Here is a 20,291-nt window from a genome sequence, read left to right as displayed (position 1 = left end):
ATAATAATATTTGTATTATTATTATTATTATTATTATTATTATTATTATGTAACAGGTCTACAGCCAAGTTCATAAAATGTTAAACAGTAGAAAAAATTATATATATTATATATATATTAACTGATAATTCATTACACATCTTTCTGAACTCATTAGTTTGCCCATCTATCCTTTAATATATGCTGTTATTTTATTAAATAACTTGAATTATTATTTTTTCGTGGATAGCAGCTTTATCTAGACATCAATATAAAAGCAAAAAAGGGTATATATGTTTTATATGGAATTTATTAAAGAAAAATGTATTAACAATCAGCAATTCACAAATACATTTCTGAAGCAATTGTTGAGTAATAATTTCCACAGCTGGGCATATTACTATTTCAAAGCAAACTACAATATATGAACTGAATTTCTGAAGTATTACAGTCGCTAATGTGCTCTTTACAACAATAACGACTGTTAAGCACGGTATAAAACAGAGGTCAGCACATCTGAATTCAGACAGAGAGCAGGAGGAAGACCCTTTTGTGTTTCCATGCACTGTGGAAGTGAAAACAGCATTTAGAAAATAAAACGCACAACATGATAAACAGTTCATTTTAAAACAGAACGTACCTGATTTTTATTTGCCATATGTTTTCTTGTAGACTTTCTTCCTAAAATATTTCATAGGATTATGCAGGGAAACACAGAACTAATAGAAGTTAAAGCAGCTGAATTAAAACGCTCACACTCACCTTGGTGTCTAATGGCATAAAGAAAGGATACGATGATAACTATGAAAACCAGCCCCAGTATTCCACTGCTGATGTACAAAAAATACCAGTTATTTAGCTGTGTATTTAGATCAGCTACTGCTGTAGGTAGTAAACAGGGAGAAAGTGTTTAAGAGATGTGGTAAGTATCCTGCAAAAAAGTAAGTGTATCAGTAATATCCAGTTTTAAAGGTCACATACTTTTCATTTGTATTATCAGCTAAAAATGTCTTAAGCCATTAATAGTTAAATGTCTTAATAAGACTGATTTATGATCAACAAAATCATCAGTGAATCTCTAGATAATGTCTCTTACATGTCACAGTCACATTCATAGCATGACTTATAGACATATCGCCTTCTTTACATCTGTAGAGACCAGTATCCTCCATTGAGATGTCTGAGAAAACCAGGAAAGCCATCCCTTCATGTTCTGTGAGGTTCTTCCACTCGGTTCTTATGTTATCTGAGTAATTTAAAGGGTTACAGTTATGTCCGTAGATTTTGCACCATGAGACTCTTGGGTTCCTGTGACATCCGTGTAGAGTTATAGAACAGTTTATCTTCAACTCGCTCGTAACAGGAGCTAGAAACACTGTGTTTCGTGGCACTCTGACCAGCGGAATACAAGCCGTCCCAGACCCTACAAGAATGAAGAAAAACAAGCAGATCAAGAAAAGTAAATTTTTTATATGTCAGGTTTTTAGAGATCTACATTGACATCATCCACCAAAATATCTATTAACTAAGCATTTTCTTTCTTTTTTTTTTTATTTTAGTAGAATTGACATGGTTATTTAAACTATTAAAAATGTTTACTGGTGTAACAACTTTATAAACAACTGAACAAATTTCAGGTGTGCGTGTTTGTACAAATGTTGAATTTGTTTTATAGCTTTTTTTCTTTCTTTTTTTTTTTTTAGATTTGATGGTAACTGCATAACGCTTCACGGTAATGCAGGGCATGAAAAGTTACTTTATCTAAATGTAATAAATAATAAATAAAAATTAAATGAATAAGATGAGGTAACTACATGATTTATAAAATCCTAATTCATCCCAAATTCATCACATTTAAGAATATAGAGGAGGTCTGAATGCTCACCGTTTGTGGTACTCTTGACAATTACAGGCATCAATATCAGAACAGTGGCCAGGATCATCTGGAAGACACAGTTGCTTATCGTTTAACGTCTTTTAATGCATAAGTTCTTTAAGGTCTTAAAAATTTTTTTGCATTATTTAATATTAATTTTAAAATCAGATCTGTGCACATATGTGTGCAAACGTGTTGGACTGAAACGCAAATGTTATGTAAGCCAAGACATCTCTTACCATCTCTGTTTTTCTTTTCTTGTACTTAACTTGTATCTTCAAATCTATGAATCATAAGTGCTTTTCACCTGCGTTGTTTCTCAGCAATTCTTTTTGCTAGCTGGCTTTGTGTCTTTGTCCGTTTCAGATGGTTGCTCTTCCTGGTTTGTCTTCTTTTATCTCCGACAGTGTCAGACCTTCTCTAGTGTGCTTGTAGTGGTTTCAGTTTGTCTAAACCTTGGTACAGGTTGGTCAAACCTCTTCAAATGTTAAAGAGAAAAGGATGACCTAGAAACAAATGGACTAATTTGGAATGGAGAGATATGACTAGCAGTTTAAAATGTGTAGAAAAATATAAAACATACAGGTAATTCTTCCACCAGGACATTATATATTAGTTTATAGGCAGTGCTACTAATATTTTTATAGTATAGTGCTATACATTAACTAACTAGTTTTAATACTACTTAAAACATATGAAAATTACCCCATATCTTACTCACCCCGAAGCCATCCACAAGTACTATGATGTAAGACTAACCTGTATGCCTCTGAAGCAGATCGTAACAAAAAAATTCAAGTTTTTACAACTTAAATAACTCGTGTTATTTCGGGCCAGAACGTTCTCCTGTTGTGGGCGTGTCTTTGAAACAACATGAATAAATCGCTACTTGTTTAATGGATTATTTTGAAAAGGTAATGAAGTTTCAGTGTTAAGCATTAATTGCAACAGTTACTAAATAAAAGTCACGGGAACAATAGATGATCATTGTAACATGGACATACACAGAGGCTGCTCTCATCGAGTGCCGAGGTCCCGTTTTCATAAATATTCCAGGCACCAGACTTAATTTTGCATTATTTCCTTCCACATACTTTCACACGACTTTCTTTGTCTTTTCAATTTGTACTCGTCATAGTAACGTTCAATGAATGTAACAAATGTTTATGTGATCAAACTCCACCCACTGGAACAGTTTTTCATAGGAACCTGTTATTACACCGAAACTCAGCGCTTTAATTTTAAAACTAGAAATAGTTTTGTTACTGTCACGGTTGTGGTAAGCAGGAGAGCACACAACTAGCATAAGGGTAAATAAAAGGCTTTAATCCACTCAGGGATGAAATAAACAATATACAGACAGGCAGGACAGAACAAAACCACACGCACATAAAGACGAGATCAGACAAACAGAACTGAAACCACAGGACTTAAATACTCTACGGAATTACTTAATAAACTACACACAGCTGAAGACAATAAAGACAATAAACTAAAGTGGGTTAAACGGAACACATGGCAAACAACAAAACCCAAAGTCCAAAGACGTGACAGTTACAAAAACCCATTGATCTGCCTCAAAGACATATAGGTTAGTTTTATGTCACGGATATAGCTTCAAAATAATGGCTGCTATCCACAAGCATAACCAAGCTTGGAAGAGCCAGGATACATTTTTAAAAAACTCAAGACTGTGTTTTTCTGAAAGAAAGTCATATACATCTAGGATGGCTTTGGGGTCAGTAAAATATGGGGTCATTTTAATTTTTGGGTGAACGATTCTTTAAAGTGTAGTTGTGTAAGAACATGTAAGAGTTTATGCTACTACAAATAATGTCTATATTACTTTTGTGACATAAGTAACGTATTTCAAATCAAATTTTCCACTAAAACGGCCGCCACTTCGAACGATCTCATCGTGTATTAATAATGTATTTACATAATTTTTACGTAATGATGTCATTGTGTATTGGCACAATGTCTTTTAGCAACTTTGATCCACATACAAACCTGTCTTTAGCAACTTCCTCCGAAAAGGAGTTGGTAAAACTGAGTCCATTGACACCTCCTTGTGGATGATGACTGAACAGCAGCACGGTCAGAATACTCAGAATAATTATAACAATTACTTAGTTTAAGAAAGGCTTAAATTAGCTTTCAGAAAGACACATTGCATTCACATTACATTGTTTGCATCATAAATCCTGCCGTAATCTACACAGAAATGTTAGATTGTCCGGTGCTTTTTAACATAGTTCTGTGCTCCTCCCATCATGATCTTAATCACAAATGAACCACATTATCGGAGTGTTTGTGGTGTCATTTTTTTAAGTAGCACACTGTTTCTGTTGTAAGTTCACGTAAGTACAGATAAGTAGGCCTACTTGTGTTTTTGTTGTACTATGTATAATAGAAACTACTCACCTTTTTGTGTTTGCACAGAAGCAGCACATCTCTTAGTGTTTTTTTACATGAATATTGTACATTTTATTATGCAAACATACGAAAAACAATGTGGTAATCGCTAAATACTAAAACCTTATGAATGATATGATAATATGTATGAGTAAACTATAGAAAAAATATCTAGTGCAACCAACAAAGTTTTTACAGAGCTTTGTATATGTACAGAACCACAGGAAGCCTAAGGAGTTACCACTTCCTGTCTCTTGCAAGAAGCCTTAAGCATACCTTATACCATGACTGATGGCTTTTTGGTTGCCATAGGTAACAGGAAATAATTGCTTATATTTATCATATCATAAATCACTTTGGTAAACTGCTTCTAGAGATTGAATTAAATGTGTTCGCTTTGACAAACTACTTAAAGTCAATGCAAACTGTAATTTATAACCAAATATATTTTCCTAATGTGGCCTATTTACAAGCGATACTGTCAGAGTTTCTATGAGAGAGGAGTCAAAGAATTAATGCAGACTATTTATTGACAGAAAGACGAGAGGAGAGAAGGTGAGGAGGGGAGAGAACACAGTCCAGACACTGGCCAAGGAGACGGCGGAGGATTGTGGGGAAGCCACGAGATGAGGCTAGGGACTGACAATAAACTAAAAACACTGAGGCAGGGAACAATCAGTAGCATTAAGATAGGGGAGACGAGCTAGAAAACACAAGTGGGAAATGAAGAACAATATAAAGGGAAGCAGAACACGAGGAACAGGGAAAGAACAGGAGGAACAGGTGACAACACTCAGACAAAAGAGGACTAAACCAGAGGGGCAGGACAAGAGGAGCACATGGCAGAACCGTGTGCTCACACACAACACAGACAACGAAACATTAAAGAGACAGGCATGACGGTCAGGGCAGGATCCTGACAGATACAGCAAATTGTTAGGAGTTTATTCTGTTTTGGGTCCCTAGTGGCCGCTATTGTGCTTTTTCTGTGAGCCCTACACTGCATTTTCCCGCCATTTTGATTGCCTGATTATTGTCAGATGTGTTAGTCATGTGGTCTAATTTACCTGCCTATTTATATTGGGCCTCGGGGTGATATGTCACTGAGTCTTCGCTTTAAGTTATGTTGGAGAGTAACCTGTTTTTCTAGTCTTCATCTCTGTCCTTTAAGCCAGAAAGCTAAGTTTTTTGTGATTATCCTTTAAGTTTTGTTTTTTGCCTCGCATTTTTGGATTTCCACTGTGGATGTTAAGTCAAGTTTTCATGATTTTCTCAGTTCTGCCCTGTGCTGTTTATTGGACTTTATCATTTCTATTTTTTGAATTCTTTGTTGCAATTTTGATCTTCTGTGGATTCTAAGATCTTGAAATAAACTCTGAGAAGACTTTTACACCTCTGCACTTGAGTCTCCTAAGTAGCTCACTTTGGTAGAACCTGGCCTTTCACACCAGCGACCCGGGTTCGATTCCTGACAGAAGACTCAGTCATGACTGACTCAGCAGAGGCTGCGCACAGTGTTCCTGCTACAGAGTTTGAGAAACTCATGGCGGCTATCACCAGCTTTGGATCCACCATGGATACACATGGTCAAGCACTGACCAACCAACAGGATATTCTGGCGCGCCATGATGCCATGCTCCAGCAAATTGGAACGACTCTTCAGAGCCTGATTTCCCCAGCACAGCCAATGCCTCCTGCTCCTCCTCCAGTACCACCTCCGCCGCTACCTCATGGAACTGAACCTCGCCTCCCAGCACCACAGAGGTATGATGGAAAGCAGGGTGAGTGCCGGGGCTTCCTAACTCAGTGCGAGCTTACATTTGAGCTACAGCCTGCATCCTATCCTACCGACCGATCTAAGATTGCATATGTGATAACCCTGCTAATTGATAAAGCCGGGCATGGGCAACCTCCATCTGGCAAAAGGCAGGGCCCTGAGTGCTCTGATTTCAAGAGGTTTTCAGAAGATATGCTTCGAGTCTTTGATCAGTCAGAAGTCAGCCAGGATGCTGCTAAACGACTAATGTCAATCCAGCAGGGAAGAAACAGTGTTGCTGACTATGCCATTTCATTCCGGACCCTTGCAGCTGTTAGTGGGTGGAATGAGCCTGCCCTGGTCTCTGCATTCCATCATGGTCTATCAGATGCTGTTAAGGATGGATTGGCCTCTCTGGAATTTCCCAGTGACCTGGACTCCTTGATTTCACATGCCATTCGCCTGGATAATCGAAAGCGTCGCGGGACCAGGCTCTCTCTCAGAAATCTCTGGATGCATCTGCCCCATTCTGGAACCCTTCATCATTGTCAGTTGATTCCCCAGAACCTATGCAGATTGGCCGCACCCGCTTGTCAGCAGCTGAAAGAGAGCGCCGAAGAAGAGAAAGGTGCTGCATCTACTGTGGCAAACCAGGCCACTTTCGAGTTTCATGCCCAGAGCTCTCGGAAAGAGCAGACCCGTCCAGCCGAGGAGGTTGTGACGGGAGCTACTCTGTCTCCAGTTTCCTGGCCAAGGAGTCTACCTTCCCATTTCCATCTCCTGGGGTGAGTCTGTTCATTCTTGTATGGCCCTGGTGGACTCAGGGGCAGCCGGTAATTTATGGACACTAACTTTGCCCTCAAGTTCAAAATTCCACTTATTCCTCTTAACGTTCCTCTGTCAGTTTCTGCCCCTAGACGGCCAAGCATTGGGTGATGGCAAGGTCACTCAAACCTCTCCCTTGCCTCCAGTCTGAAGCCCATCGAGAAGAGATTTCCTTGCATCTCATCCATTCACCCGAATTTCCAGTAATTCTTGGCATCCCATGGCTTACCCGTCACAACCCCCACATTGATTGGGTGACTGGCCGTGTCATTGAGTGGGGTCCTACTTGTCACGCGCTACCTGCCTCTTTTCCAGTCCTCTAGTTTTGCCTATTGAGTGCCTAGATCCCATTGAGTTGTCTCAAGTTCCTGTGGAGTATTTGGATCTTAAAGAGGTTTTCAGCAAAAGTAAGGCAGCCTCTCTACCCCCAGACGGCACTATGACTGTGCAATTGATCTCCTCCCTGGCACCAGTCCTCCACGTGGCCGAATTTTTTCCCTCTCTCTGCCAGAACGCAAGGCCATGGATGACTACATCAAGGACGCATTGGCCTCTGGATTTATTCGACCATCCATCCACTTTTCTGCTGGTGCCGGATTTTTTTGTCAGCAAGAAGGACGGTGGGCTCCGACCTTGTATTGATTACCGTGGATTGAATAAGATGACTATCCGTAATAGATACCCACTTCCTTTGATGTCCACAGCCTTTGACTTGCTCCAGGGTGCCACTGTTTTACTAAATTGACCTGCGCCATGCCTACCACCTTATCCGTATTAGGCAAGGGGATGAATGGAAAAACCGCCTTCAATACCCCTCAGGACACTATGAATACCAGGTGATGCCTTTTGGTCTTACTAAATGCACCTGCAGTCTTTCAGGCTCTTATTAATGATGTGCTTAGAGATATGATAAATCATTTTGTGTTTGTCTATCTTGATGATATACTCATTTTCTCTAAGTCACTACAGGAGCACGGGTTCATGTAACGGAGGGTCCTTCAACGATTTTTGAAGAACCACCTTTTTGTTAAACCGCAAAAGTGCGAATTCCATGTCTCAGAGGTCTCATTTCTTGGATTTGTCTTGAGGGAAGGGCAGATCCAGATGGACCCGTCAAAAACTGAAGCTGTACGGAAGTGGCCCACTCCTAAATCGGTGAAAGAGGTCCAGCAATTCCTTGGATTTGCTAACTTCTATCAAGTTTATCCGAACTTCAGCTCAGTGGCAGCACCTATCTCTGCACTCACCAAGAAGAATGGAGCTTCTTTTGAGTGGACTTCAAGGCAGAGGAAGCATTTCAAGACCTCAAGCTCCGATTTTTCCTCAGCGCCCATACTGGTCCTCCCTGATCCAGGGCAGCCCTTTATTGTTGAAGTTGATGCATCGGACGTTGGCATAGGAGCTGTCCTCTCTCAGCGGTCTAATGGTAGACTGCACCCCTGTGCCTACTTATCTCACCGCCTCAACCCAACTGAATCACGGTATGATGTAGGAGATCGTGAGCTGCTTGCAGTTAAGAAGGCTCTTGATGAATGGAGACACTGGCTGGAGGGAGCACAACACCCGTTTCTGGTTTGGACAGACCACAAGAACTTGGAGTACCTCCAGCAAGCAAAAACATTTTAACCCTCGCCAGGCTCGGTGGGCTATGTTTTTCAGCCGCCTGACTTCACTCCTGTCATATCGCCCAGGCTCTAAAAACACTAAGCCTGATGCCTTGTCTAGGCAGTTTTCTCCTACTGGTAAAGTGAGTGAAGTCAGCACGGTGGTCCCACCCTCCCGTATTGTTGCCCCTATCCGGTGGGGTGTTGAGGCAGCTGTTAGGAGTGCCCAACGTCAAGACCCAGACCCTGGAACAGGTCCACCTGGTCTTTTGTATGTACCTCGCCAGGCACGATCTAAGGTTCTCCAGTGGGGTCACTCCTCCCACCTTACTGCACACCCGGGGTCCCAAAGAACTTTGGAATTCCTGCAGAGACATTTCTGGTGGCCAGGCATGGGAAAGGACGTTAAGACCTTTGTGTTGGCCTGTTCAGTGTGCACCCAGAGTAAGAACCCACGTCAGCGCCCTCAAGCTTCACCCTCTTCCTATCCCTAAAGCGCCCCTGGTCCCATGTGTGGCAGACTTCATCACTGGGCTCCCAGAATCAGAAAGGTAACACAGTTATTTTAGTTGTAGTTGACAGGTTCTCTAAGGCTTGTCGATTTATTCCTTTATTGAAGCTTCCTTCTGCTCTTGAGACTGCCAAACTAATGTTCAATCATGTCTTCCAGTGTTTGGTCTTCCTCAGGACATTGTTTCGGACCGAGGGCCTCAATTCTCCTCCCGGTGTGGCGAAGCGTTCTGCAGACTCCTCGGTGCCACTGCCAGTCTCACCTCTGGCTTCCATCCCCAGTCCAACGGGCAGACAGAGAGGCTCAACCAAGAACTGAGGCCACCTTGAGGAGCCTGGCTATGGACAACCCATCTTCATGGAGCACCTGGTTGCCGTGGGCAGAATATGCTCACAACACCCTCCAGTCCTCTGCTACCAAGGTTTCTCCTTTCAGTGCCAATTTGGTTTCCAACCCCTGTTTCCAGAACAGGAGGAGGGACGCTGGAGTTCCCTCAGTACAACACTTCATGCAGGGCATTACTGCGGACATCCAGGTCCAACCAGTCCCAGGCCAACCGTCACAGGAGACCAGCTCAGCATTTCTGCCCAGGCCAAAGGGTCTGGCTGTCTTCCAAAGATCTTCCCCGCGGGTTGAGTCTCGTGAAGCTCGCTCCCTCGCTATGTAGGCCCTTTTAAGGTGCTTGCAGGATCAACCCTGTGACTTATCGGCTCCTGTTGCCCCGATCCCTTAAGATAAACCCCACTTTTCATGTTTCTCTGTTGCGCGCCCTGTGCTGTTGTCTCCACATGCCCCTGCCCCTAAAGCCCCCCCTCCTCCCCGGTTCATCAATGGAGAGACTGTATTCACCATCCACCGTTTGCTCAATTCCCGTTGTGTGCGGGGTGGAATTCAGTATCTTGTTGACTGGGAGGGCTATGGACCCGAGGAGCGGTCATGGGTTCCTGCTCGTGACATTTTGGACAAAAAACTTTGTGAGGAATTCCATCGTACCCACCCGAACTGTCCAAAGATCGTCCAGGCAGATCCTAGAGGAGGAGGGTCCTGTTAGGAGTTTATTCTGTTTTGGGTCCCTAGTGGCCGCTATTGTGCTTTTTCTGTGATGTTTTGTTTTTTTGTCTCTGCCCTACACTGCATTTTCCCGCCATTTTTGATTGCCTGATTATTGTCAGATGTGTTAGTCATGTGGTCTAATTTACCTGCCTATTTATATTGGGCCTCGGGGGTGATATGTCACTGAGTCTTCGCTTTAAGTTATGTTGGAGAGTAACCTGTTTTTCTAGTCTTCATCTCTGTCCTTTAAGCCAGAAAGCTAAGTTTTTGTGATTATCCTTTAAGTTTTGTTTTTGCCTCGCATTTTGGATTTCCACTGTGGATGTTAAGTCAAGTTTTCATGATTTTCTCAGTTCTGCCCTGTGCTGTTTATTGACTTTATCATTTCTATTTTTGAATTCTTTGTTGCAATTTTGATCTTCTGTGGATTCTAAGATCTTGAAATAAACTCTGAGAAGACTTTTACACCTCTGCACTTGAGTCTCCTAGTAGCTCAAGGTAGAACCTGGCCTTTCACACCAGCGACCGGGTTCGATTCCTGACACAAATTCAACAAGAAAAGACTACCGATTGGATCATGAATGTGAACGTTTCCAAAAAAAAAGCGTGCGTAATAAAACCTGCTCTGCCTGTAGAAGTATTCATCCATGAATATGCTCTTGTCCAGCACTTGCATTTATCACTGTCGCTCAGTGACATTTTTTTTAATGGAATAGAACCCAACAGGAAGGAAATAAAGAGCTTCAAATCAGCCATCAGATTGATCGCTAACACTTTGCTGGAAACACTTAAGGTGGTGCAAAGACGTTGTAGGATTGGTTGAATTATACCCAAAACACAATTGTAAATGTAATAGATTTATAATGGGATTTGTATTGGTTTTAACGGAAAGTATAATGGTGTGTCTTGGTGTGGGATGGATTCTATTGGTGGGATGTTAAATCCTATTGGCAAAATACCTAAAAAACACTTCAAAAAGGAATAATGGTTTCACTAGAAAAAAGTTAATGGTTTATAATGGTATTTTAAATGGCATTTTCTGTGATGATTTCTATTGGGTTTTTAGCAGGAATGTGGATCAAACAGCTTCATGTGCAGATTTGGCCAATGATCGCTACCATATAATCCAGACGTTCAGCCGAGACTAAGAGTATGCCAACTTAAAGTCAGTTTTGATATAATCCATGCACTGCTAATACTTGCTCAATGGAGAACAATGCCATCAAGGAATTAGCTAATGTTTAAGGAAATGACTGTCAGGAAGGAACGTAACTGAAAAAAAACCTAAAACATGTTTGCTTGAAATGTTTCTCTTACAAAAAAAAAAAAAAAGAACCTAGAATATTTCTTCATTAACACCCAGTTTAGAAGTTTTGTTTCAGCCATAATGGTGCAGAAAGTACTTAACCTCTAAATTACTGCAGTGGTGCAGTGGCACATTCTTTTCACGCTTTTTCTAAAGTCCAATTCTTGCTATTAACAAATCAATAACTTCATTTTGCCTCAAACTCACTCAGGGAAGACAGGCAGGCAGAATGGAGGTTATTCAAGATAATTTATCAATTATAACAGACAAACCCCAAAAGAGGTGAAACTCAACAGAAGATCTCAAATTGGAAAGTCTTATCTGAGTTAATCAAATTCCTTATGACAAGAGAGTAGAGATACGACCTCAAGACCAGCCAATGAGAGACTGGAGTGAGCGTGCTGATGTGTGGCACTGATTGGGTACAGGTGAGGGTGCAGGTGTTCAGAATTCAGGTGATTGTGATCGGGGGAAATGAGGCTGACTGAGTAGGTGAAGCGGGTGTTTCCGTGACAATCCTAATTTGCTGGTTATTTATTAGCATTTATTAAGGTAGATGTTGAAGGGTTCACCAAAATGATCCCTAATCCTGCCCAATACCAAAATGTAACAACTATTAATGTTGAGAACACACCTGCCTGGAAGTCTCAAGTATTAGCCAATTCAGATTAGGTTTGGAAACTCTTAAAATAATAAAAAACTTGAGTCTTTAGACCAGGTTTAAACTGGTCTTTGCCGTTACGTCATAATAGGAACTGAAAAAAACCCACACACCACATTTTACAGTTACTTCACTTGGTCTACATTGATGTTCACTTGTTAAATGGTTGTAGCGTATAAAAGCCTTTTGTGTTATTTTATTTTGCAAAATGAATTTTATTTGTAGATATTATAGACGTGTTTCTTAGTAGTTAGTAGTTCATAGTTAGCTAACAATGCTTTTGGGAAATGCACAGTCGGGGTCCAAATCATTTTAAAGCTTGCCAATTTATCTACATCTAAAAGGGAAATAACTAAATAAATAAATAAACGCAAACAATGTTTATATTGTATTAGGTAGTTTATTTTTTGTACAATTTCTTTGAAGGGTTAATTTTGTACATTTTTCACAAAAAAAAAAACAAAAACATCTGGTCATTCATTTACTGACCCCTCAATTTATATTTAGGTGCCCTTGTTACAGTGTAATTAGTGATTTATGACATCATGTGGTGAGTCTTTGTCTACAAGACCGAAGAAGATCATCTCCAGAATAAGCTTTTATGCATTTTGAAGCGAACAGCTATAAGCAGATCTAATATTTTCCTAAGTTTTCATTCAGAATATTGTTCAAAGGTTTGTTATAAAACACTCATTCTCAAACATATCACTGCTGCATGCAGCTAGCTATATACAACACATAAATATGTTTTCATATTTTGCATCTGAAACATTGACACTGAAGTTTAAAAAAAAAAAACGTTTTCAGGTTAATTTAATAGCTGTTCAAGTTTTATCAGCTGTTTGGGTTGATTGTGACAGCATCCATCCACTGCAGACGATGCACTGGTAAGCAAGTGATTTAATGCTACATTGAAGAAATAAACCTGATGGCCGTATGATCTGAGGTAACATTTTAAAAAAAGAACAATTCATTTTGTGTGGACTTTTTCTCCGACGCATAACTTAAATTCTCAGATGGTCACTTAAAAGTTTTAAAAGTGGTCTCATGCGTTTTGCATTCTCAATTCTCTATAAACCGTTGCATTGTTGTTTAAAAAGCAGAAGAGGGAAAAGCTAAAGAAAATCTGGTGAATGATTCTCAGGACAAATCAAACCGAGTGAAAAAAAAAACCTGTTACAGGGAAATGAGAAAGGATTTCTGCTTTCTTGCAGAACTGGGAATGTTATATGCAGCATCCCAAAAAGTCTGTTACACCTTATGTCATTGGATTATTTAAAAATGCGGTATTTATTTTACACACACACACATGCATGTATACATACAGATAGATAGATAGATAGATAGATAGATAGATAGATAGATTTGTACCAAATTATACACATTAGTTCAAAATGTGTTGTCAAACTTGTGTTATGCTAATATGATGAGCTACACATGTGGTTACTCTGCTAGGTCTTCAAACATCCGCTATAAAATCACTTTGACAACAGTTAAAAGGCATTGCAAAAAAATTGAGAAAGACTCAAAGCATCACTTGTTTGCAGATACCAGTTGTTTGATATTTTTTATCTAATACAGTTACATCGCACTGTGAATTCAATTCACAATTTAAAGTGTAAATCAAATGTCTTCTCTTGAGGTTCATGGTGCATTTGTGATAGAAAGTAAGTTCTTTTCAATTTTTAATGATGATTACCTGAATTGTTTGTAATGATTACACCAAAGTGATTTAAAGGAGACGCTCTGCAGGAAATATACAGTATATTTCCACATGTATCCATTATTCATTGAAGAAAGTCTTACTCTTAAGAAAGTCTTAATACTATGTATTCCAAGAGAAACCATTCTCTAACTGACTCATGTCAAGGTAAATATAATGTTGTTATTATATAAGGAAATCTTTTGTGGAAGGTCCCTTCAATGGAATGAGTCACAGTCTTGCCGCAAGTAAAACTAGTCTGGACACACCAACACACAAAAATACTTCACACTGATTTACACACTTGCACAGAAGCACTGGGCTTGATAAGAAATAGGCTGTCGGGTTAACTCATTCACACACACAAACACTCAGTATGTACAGTATAAATATCATCTTTAATTCATTGACAGTAAGAGGTCATATATATACCTACTGTTTTTTATCGTGGGTGGCCAGTATAAATAGAAGTGAGTATACTCATTGACCTTTAAGGAGGTCGTACGCACTGTTCTTCATTGTGGGTTGTAAAGAATCCCACCATCATATCTGGTAAGTTGCATACTCCCCCCTGCTCATACAGGAAATGTGTTTGCATGCTTTTGCTCTTGTGGGCTTCTCAGTTTGTACTCTGTGGAGATACTTTACAAATCACACCTCTCACAAAAAATGGAACATACTTATGCCTGGTGAGCTATTAGAAAAAATTGAAAAAAAACCTAGAAAAAAATAGAAATAGAAAAATCATAAAATTACAATACAATACAATGTTTTTACTCCAAAACAACTTTACAGTTTGGGTTTTTTTTTTTTTTACAGCAGTGAATAATTTATTTTTTATTAACTATGGTGTTTAGCTAATAACTTAATAACTCATTTTATGTAATAGCACTCAGAAATTTTAGTCTACAGTGAGCATTTTTATCACTCTTTTAAATTTTTGTCAGTTATTTCACTTTAATTGCACACAAAAGCATCTATACATTGCCACTGGACTAAAATGACTGAACCTAAACATAGGAGCCTGATAAAAGTGCTACTTTTAAGATGTGCTACAAATTTTCTTATCAATCATAACACAATAAACAGCTGTTAATTCAAACAAACTGTTTATCACTCTGAATTTCCACACCAAACATTTGCCTTTTATAAAAAAAAAAGCCTTAGTAACTCTTTATTTTAAGTAGTTCTTGTTACACTGTAATTAAACATTTAAGTACTGATTAATATTCCTTAATTACATGTACTTACTATATGGTTAGGGTTAAGATTAGGCTTTGGCTTACGTTTCTTGCATGTAGTTATGCATAATTAATTGTTATTATAATAGTGAGTACATGTAACAAGGACAAAGTCATTCAGTAGATTATATATTAATATATACATAATACATAATAATATACATATAATATATACTAACAATTCAAACTCGCTTCTTATATGTTTAATAAAAATAAAAAAACACATAAAAATATGAACACAAATTGTAGAGGCTGTTGTTAAAACAACATTTTGGGCAATGAGTAGGGCAGAAGATTTGTGAATTTGAGAACAGCAGTATTTTTTTCTGGACCTTTGAGATACCAGCAGCCAACTGGATTATTCAACCCGGAAAAAGAGGTTTCAAATGCCTGGACTCTTCCTCCTCATAGAGAATATTTATAAATACAAAACAGAAAATAAGGGACCATTTTGTGATCATATTAGCCCGGTTCTGTCAACACTGCACTGGCTCCCTATCAAACATCAGATAGATTTTAAAATCTTATTAATTACCTATAAAGCCCTGAATGGTTTAGCTCCTCAATACTTGAGCGAGCTCTTATCACATTATAGTCCTGCACGTCCGCTGCGTTCTCAAAACTCTGGCCATTTGATAATACCTAGAATATCAAAATCAACTGCGGGCGGCAGATCATTTTCCTATCTAGCACCTAAACTCTGGAACAATCTCCCTAACTCTGTTCGGGAAGCAGACACACTCTTCCAGTTTAAATCTAGATTAAAGACACATCTTTTTAACTTAGCCTACACATAACACACCAACACACTTTTATTATTCAAGGATTTTTAGGCGGCATTACTTAGATTTGCTGGAACCGGGAACACTACTCCTACAATACGATGTACTTGTGACATCATAAAAGAATGGCATCTACGCTAATATTAGTCCTGTCTCTTTCTCAATCTGCTTTCACAGTTTGTATCCAGACTAGATGGTGGATCAGCACCCAGAGATTATGTTCATCAGAGACCAGAACACCTAGATGCGCCCCGTGGACCAATCACCAGATCCTGATGCACACACACACACGCACACACTAAATCATTTACACTACCTGACACAGCTGCGTTTAAAACTGAACTGGAAGTTAAGTGCTGGGCATCCGGTCAGAGGAGAACTGACCCCAACTGAGTCTGGTTTCTCCCAAGGTTTTTTTTCTCCATTCTGTATGCATGGGTTTTTTTCCTTGGCTTGTTTGGTTGGGGACACTTAACTTCTAGTGACTATCGTTGAATTGACTACAGAGACCGTCTCTGCATTTAATAAGAAATTGGTCACTCTCGTCATTATACATCCCTGTCATTATACTGTACAGTGCTTTGATGCAACCTGTGTTGTTAAAAGCGCTATATAAATAAAAATGATTGATTGATTGATTGATTTTCTCACTGGTCATTTCTCAGTATTATTTTAAAATTAATAAACAAACTAATAAATGATTAACTGAATCACCGGAACCGGATTGCGGCATATTCTGAAGGTTCAGGTTCATGCCGTGCTGTTCTTCTCTGCCCTCTTGACATAGCCTGGTGATTCAAAGAAGCATAGACCAAAGCGTTCTCTTCTTCTCCTCTTTCTGCGCCGGCGGTGTTGTGTCTACCATCAGAAACTCTTTGAGCTGATGGCGCTCCTCTGACAGGTAGAGTTTCACAGCCACGATATGAAGCAGAGGTCAGCTGATCAGAGGAGGAACGGGTGCTGGGATAAGGAAGAGGAGGCAGTTCACTTCTTTGTGTTTCCATGTACTGTGGAAGTGAAACATAAAAAAAATTTAAACATTACTTTATTAACAGATGTAATAAGCAGCTGTACAGAGCAAAATAAAAAAGATACCTGGTTTTTAACAGTCATATCTTTTCTTGTTGATTTTGTCCCTGCAGAATCCAAGAAAAAGAGAAATTTAGTTTTATTGTAACTTTATAGTGTCTAGAACAGTAAAGTTTTGTGTAAACTCCCGAACCACTCACCTTGACGTCTGACTATAAACAGTGTTACAGTGATAACTGTCACCACCAGCCCTGCTATTCCACTGCAGATGTACACATACGGCAAGAGCCACTGCAGATCAACAGCTGAACCTAAACTCAGGTCACCTAATATTGAAAGAATTGAATTAAATGTCTTTATCGACTTATGGTACTTATCAACAAATGAAAATGCATTTATCCAAGCAAAACATTAGCGATAATAGTCATGCTCTTACTTGTGTTGCCTTGATTGTGTGAGAACATATCCTCTTTATTATCTATCAAAATATAATCAAATGTCATTGTTTACATTTAGCAAAATATGTGAATTTTTACAGTCCGTCAGTAAAGATAATGTGGTTTTACTTCATTTAGATAGAACATTCTGTTGACCGTTAGTAACGTTGCACCTTCGTATACACTAACTTTCATTTGAGTGTTAGTATAGTATTAGTAAACTAGTAGGGTTAAGGTTGGAATAAGTTGACATGTTTTTGCAAAAGTTACTTATAGTCAGTAGAATGTCTGTTGGGAGATCATCACATTAAAGTTTTAGCAAATAGTAATCAGTGTATGAATATTCTAATTAGAGCTATTTGACTTGTAAGTGCAAGTTACTTATTGTCATTAGACTGTTCAAAAGGGACCGTCAAAATAAAGTGTTACCGATCATGTCTCTTACATGTCACAGTCACATTCATAGCATGACTTATAGACATCTCGCCTTCTTTACATCTGTAGAGACCAGTATCCTTCATTGAGATGTTTAAGAAAACCAGGAAAGCCATCCCTTCATGTTCTGTGAGGTTCTTCCACTCGGTTCTTATGTTATCTGAGTAATTTAAAGGGTTACAGTTATGTCCGTAGATTTTGCACCATGAGACTCTTGGGTTCCTGTGACATCCGTGTAGAGTTATAGAACAGTTTATCTTCAACTCGCTCGTAACAGGAGCTAGAAACACTGTGTTTCGTGCCACTCTGACCAGCGGAATACAAGGCATCTCAGACCCTACAAGAATGAAGAAGTTCGTTTAAGTAAGTTTGGTATTAGCACTGATAATAAGTGTGATTATATAATCACAACATTCAGTTCTAAAAAGGTAAAATTTTGATAGTAAAAAAAACGTTTACTGATGTAAATGGTACAACGCCAAATTTCTAAACATAAGCATATAGTATGTATATAAATAAACTATACATATAAATAAATCATAACATTAACACCAGGTCAGAAAACCGTTTGTCGGGTGAAAGGTTAAATATTAACTTGCAAAACCACAACTGTTGCCATACACATACCACAATGTTCCCTACAAATCACAGTTAACAATATATCACTGACCGACTTTGGTTAAAAATAGGGCATCATGAAGCAGATTTGAATACTTACCATTTATGGTGCCGCTGACACTAAGTGACAGCAGTAGGAGAGAAACAGCAAGATTACAGGTGATCTGGAAGACACAGTTGCACATGATGTAATATTTTTATCAGACAATGTGTGTTCAAATACTATTGCCCAAAATGAGAGCTGTGCATGTTTGTCACGAGTATGTCTGTGAATGCGTGTATTGGAAAAACCAAGTGTGAAGTGGAAGTGTGCCGTAAGCTGTAAGTTCCACTATGACGTCTCTCACCATTTTTTGTTTGGTTTCTCTTTTCTTGTACCTTTTTTTATCTTCACCTTCTTTGATCATGAGTTCTTTTCACCTGTGTTGTTTCTCAGCATCTCTTCGTATTTCTCAGTCGTCTTTGTGTCCGTTTTTTGATGGTTGTTCTTTTTGGTTTGCCTTTTTTCATCAACGGCAGTGTCAAACCTCATCTAGCGTGCTTGTAGTGGTTTCAGGTTGTCTGAACCTTGTCCAGGTTGGTTGAACTTTCATGCAACTTTTGAAGTGAAAATGAATGAAGAAACAGAAAGACCGTGAACTCAGTGACACCACCTTGTGAACAATAACTGAACGCCACTTTAAACTGTCTTTTCTCTCCAAGGAGGTCTACGTTATCTGAATTTCTATGTATTTCAGTGGCAGTTGCTTGACTGACGCAGCAATGTTTTTACCAGTCCAGGTTTGCTATTAACTATTGTTCAGGTCTCCTTTAAAGAGATATGAGTGGCATTTACACCTGCCATTGACATGTGTTTTGTGTCTGTATAGTATCTGCAGGAATACATTTGTGCCATCATTCCAACATTTCTCCAGTGAAATTAAAAAGAGATGTAATTGTGTATAAGCCCAAAGTATAGCTTGTTTTTACCAGTTAAACACATACAGTTAATTTTGCCATCAGCATAGTGCACACATACTGCATACAAAGCTGAAATTTGTCAAAACACAGCCACTGGTTTTTATTACTTTCTTTTTTTTATACTTTGATTTTACTTTCGTATTGACATACTTCTGACAGAAACAGACTACTGAATGAGGAAAACAGGGGGCGTCGCTTGTTTACTCTAATTTGAATTGCTTGGATGTAGTAAAGTAGGCGTTTCATTCAGAAAGAACACTGAAGGTTGGGGGCGTGGTTAAGGATGTTATGCTCACGCCCAAGCCGTCAAATTGATGTCACCAGAGAAGGCCCGTTGTTTTAGAGGGGAGAAGCATTTTCAGATTTGGATTCAAGATTGTGAAGGCAAACCATTTTTTGCGGACTAGCACGGCTGAATTCTTCACCACAAAAATAGCCATGTGAGCTAACAAAATAAATATGGTCAATTTTAATATCACACAGACTTTTAGAGGAAAACCTATTATAAAGTCAGCATGCAGCTGAGGTTATATTCGTCTTTTCTTCAGTCAAACGTTTTATGTTGCTGAGATGTTAGTAGTGTTAATGTTAATGTTAAGGACTGTCGAGTTTTTGTGTTCTTGTTGCTATGATAAGTGTTCAGATGGTTGAAAATGTTAGCCCAGTGCTTTTAAACATTCAATTAAGAAATACTGCAAAACTCGTAAATCCGCTTAACTTTTCTGTGTTCTTCTTGGTCACAATAAAAAATAAGACACATTATTTGATGTAAATTATGGTTTAGATTGGAAACTATGCAAACATTCCTCAAGGACCGTGATTACTTGAGTACTGTGCAAATCCTGCTAAAAAGGGAGAAGTCATTTTAATTTGTATGCAGATAAGTACAAACCGGATTCCAAAAAAGTTGGGACACTATACAAAACGTGAATAAAAACTGAATGCAATGATCTGTAGGTGCCAACTTCTAATATTTTATTCAGAATAGAACATAACTCACGGAACAAAAGTTTAAACTGAGAAAATATACCATTTTAAGGGAAAAATATGTTGATTCAGAATTTCATGGTGTCAACAAATCCCAAAAAAGTTGGGACAAGG

The 20,291-nt window shown here is 38.8% G+C and overlaps 2 protein-coding genes across 3 annotated transcripts; both read right to left on the bottom strand.

Moving 5' to 3' along the window:
• Positions 1–271: 271 nt before the first annotated feature.
• LOC122334823 lies at positions 272–2,277 on the bottom strand. Of its 2 annotated transcripts, none has more exons than XM_043232727.1 (6): positions 2,095–2,277; positions 1,865–1,922; positions 1,076–1,402; positions 742–858; positions 620–660; positions 272–544 (listed from the first exon to the last, which is right to left on the bottom strand). In XM_043232727.1, the coding sequence occupies exons 1-6, from the start codon at positions 2,095–2,097 to the stop codon at positions 464–466; spliced, it is 627 nt and encodes a 208-aa protein (XP_043088662.1). In that variant the 5' UTR covers positions 2,098–2,277; the 3' UTR covers positions 272–463. The 2 variants fall into 2 exon arrangements, with proteins under 2 accessions (XP_043088662.1, XP_043088661.1); XM_043232726.1 differs by having other exon boundaries at positions 742–861; positions 2,095–2,275.
• A 14,009-nt stretch (positions 2,278–16,286) lies between these two features.
• On the bottom strand, positions 16,287–18,791 carry LOC122334809 (B- and T-lymphocyte attenuator-like). The gene is made up of 7 exons (XM_043232704.1): positions 18,578–18,791; positions 18,331–18,394; positions 17,623–17,949; positions 17,177–17,218; positions 16,941–17,066; positions 16,807–16,847; positions 16,287–16,718 (listed from the first exon to the last, which is right to left on the bottom strand). Exons 1-7 carry the CDS (start codon positions 18,635–18,637, stop codon positions 16,422–16,424), a joined length of 957 nt encoding a protein of 318 aa, XP_043088639.1. The 5' UTR covers positions 18,638–18,791; the 3' UTR covers positions 16,287–16,421.
• Positions 18,792–20,291: the final 1,500 nt, after the last annotated feature.

This window comes from Puntigrus tetrazona, unplaced genomic scaffold, assembly GCF_018831695.1.
Source record: "Puntigrus tetrazona isolate hp1 unplaced genomic scaffold, ASM1883169v1 S000000647, whole genome shotgun sequence".
Taxonomy (NCBI): Eukaryota; Metazoa; Chordata; class Actinopteri; order Cypriniformes; family Cyprinidae; genus Puntigrus; species Puntigrus tetrazona.
Note: the sequence above shows the minus strand (reverse complement) of the source record. Positions and strands in the feature narration are given on the sequence as shown.

Excerpts from the sequence above, each read along its gene's own strand:
- LOC122334823 (XM_043232726.1), bottom strand. Across the intron at positions 862-1,075 it reads TATGAATGTGACTGTGACAT|CAGTAGCTGATCTAAATACA; the intron begins GTAAGAGACATT and ends TACTACCTACAG. Across the intron at positions 545-619 it reads ATATGGCAAATAAAAATCAG|TGCATGGAAACACAAAAGGG; the intron begins GTACGTTCTGTT and ends TCACTTCCACAG.
- LOC122334809 (XM_043232704.1), bottom strand. The coding sequence starts at position 18,637 with ATGATCAAAGAAGGTGAAGATAAAAAAAGGTACAAGAAAAGAGAAACC. Across the intron at positions 18,395-18,577 it reads GAGAAACCAAACAAAAAATG|ATCACCTGTAATCTTGCTGT; the intron begins GTGAGAGACGTC and ends TGTGTCTTCCAG. Across the intron at positions 17,950-18,330 it reads TGTCAGCGGCACCATAAATG|GGTCTGAGATGCCTTGTATT; the intron begins GTAAGTATTCAA and ends TCATTCTTGTAG.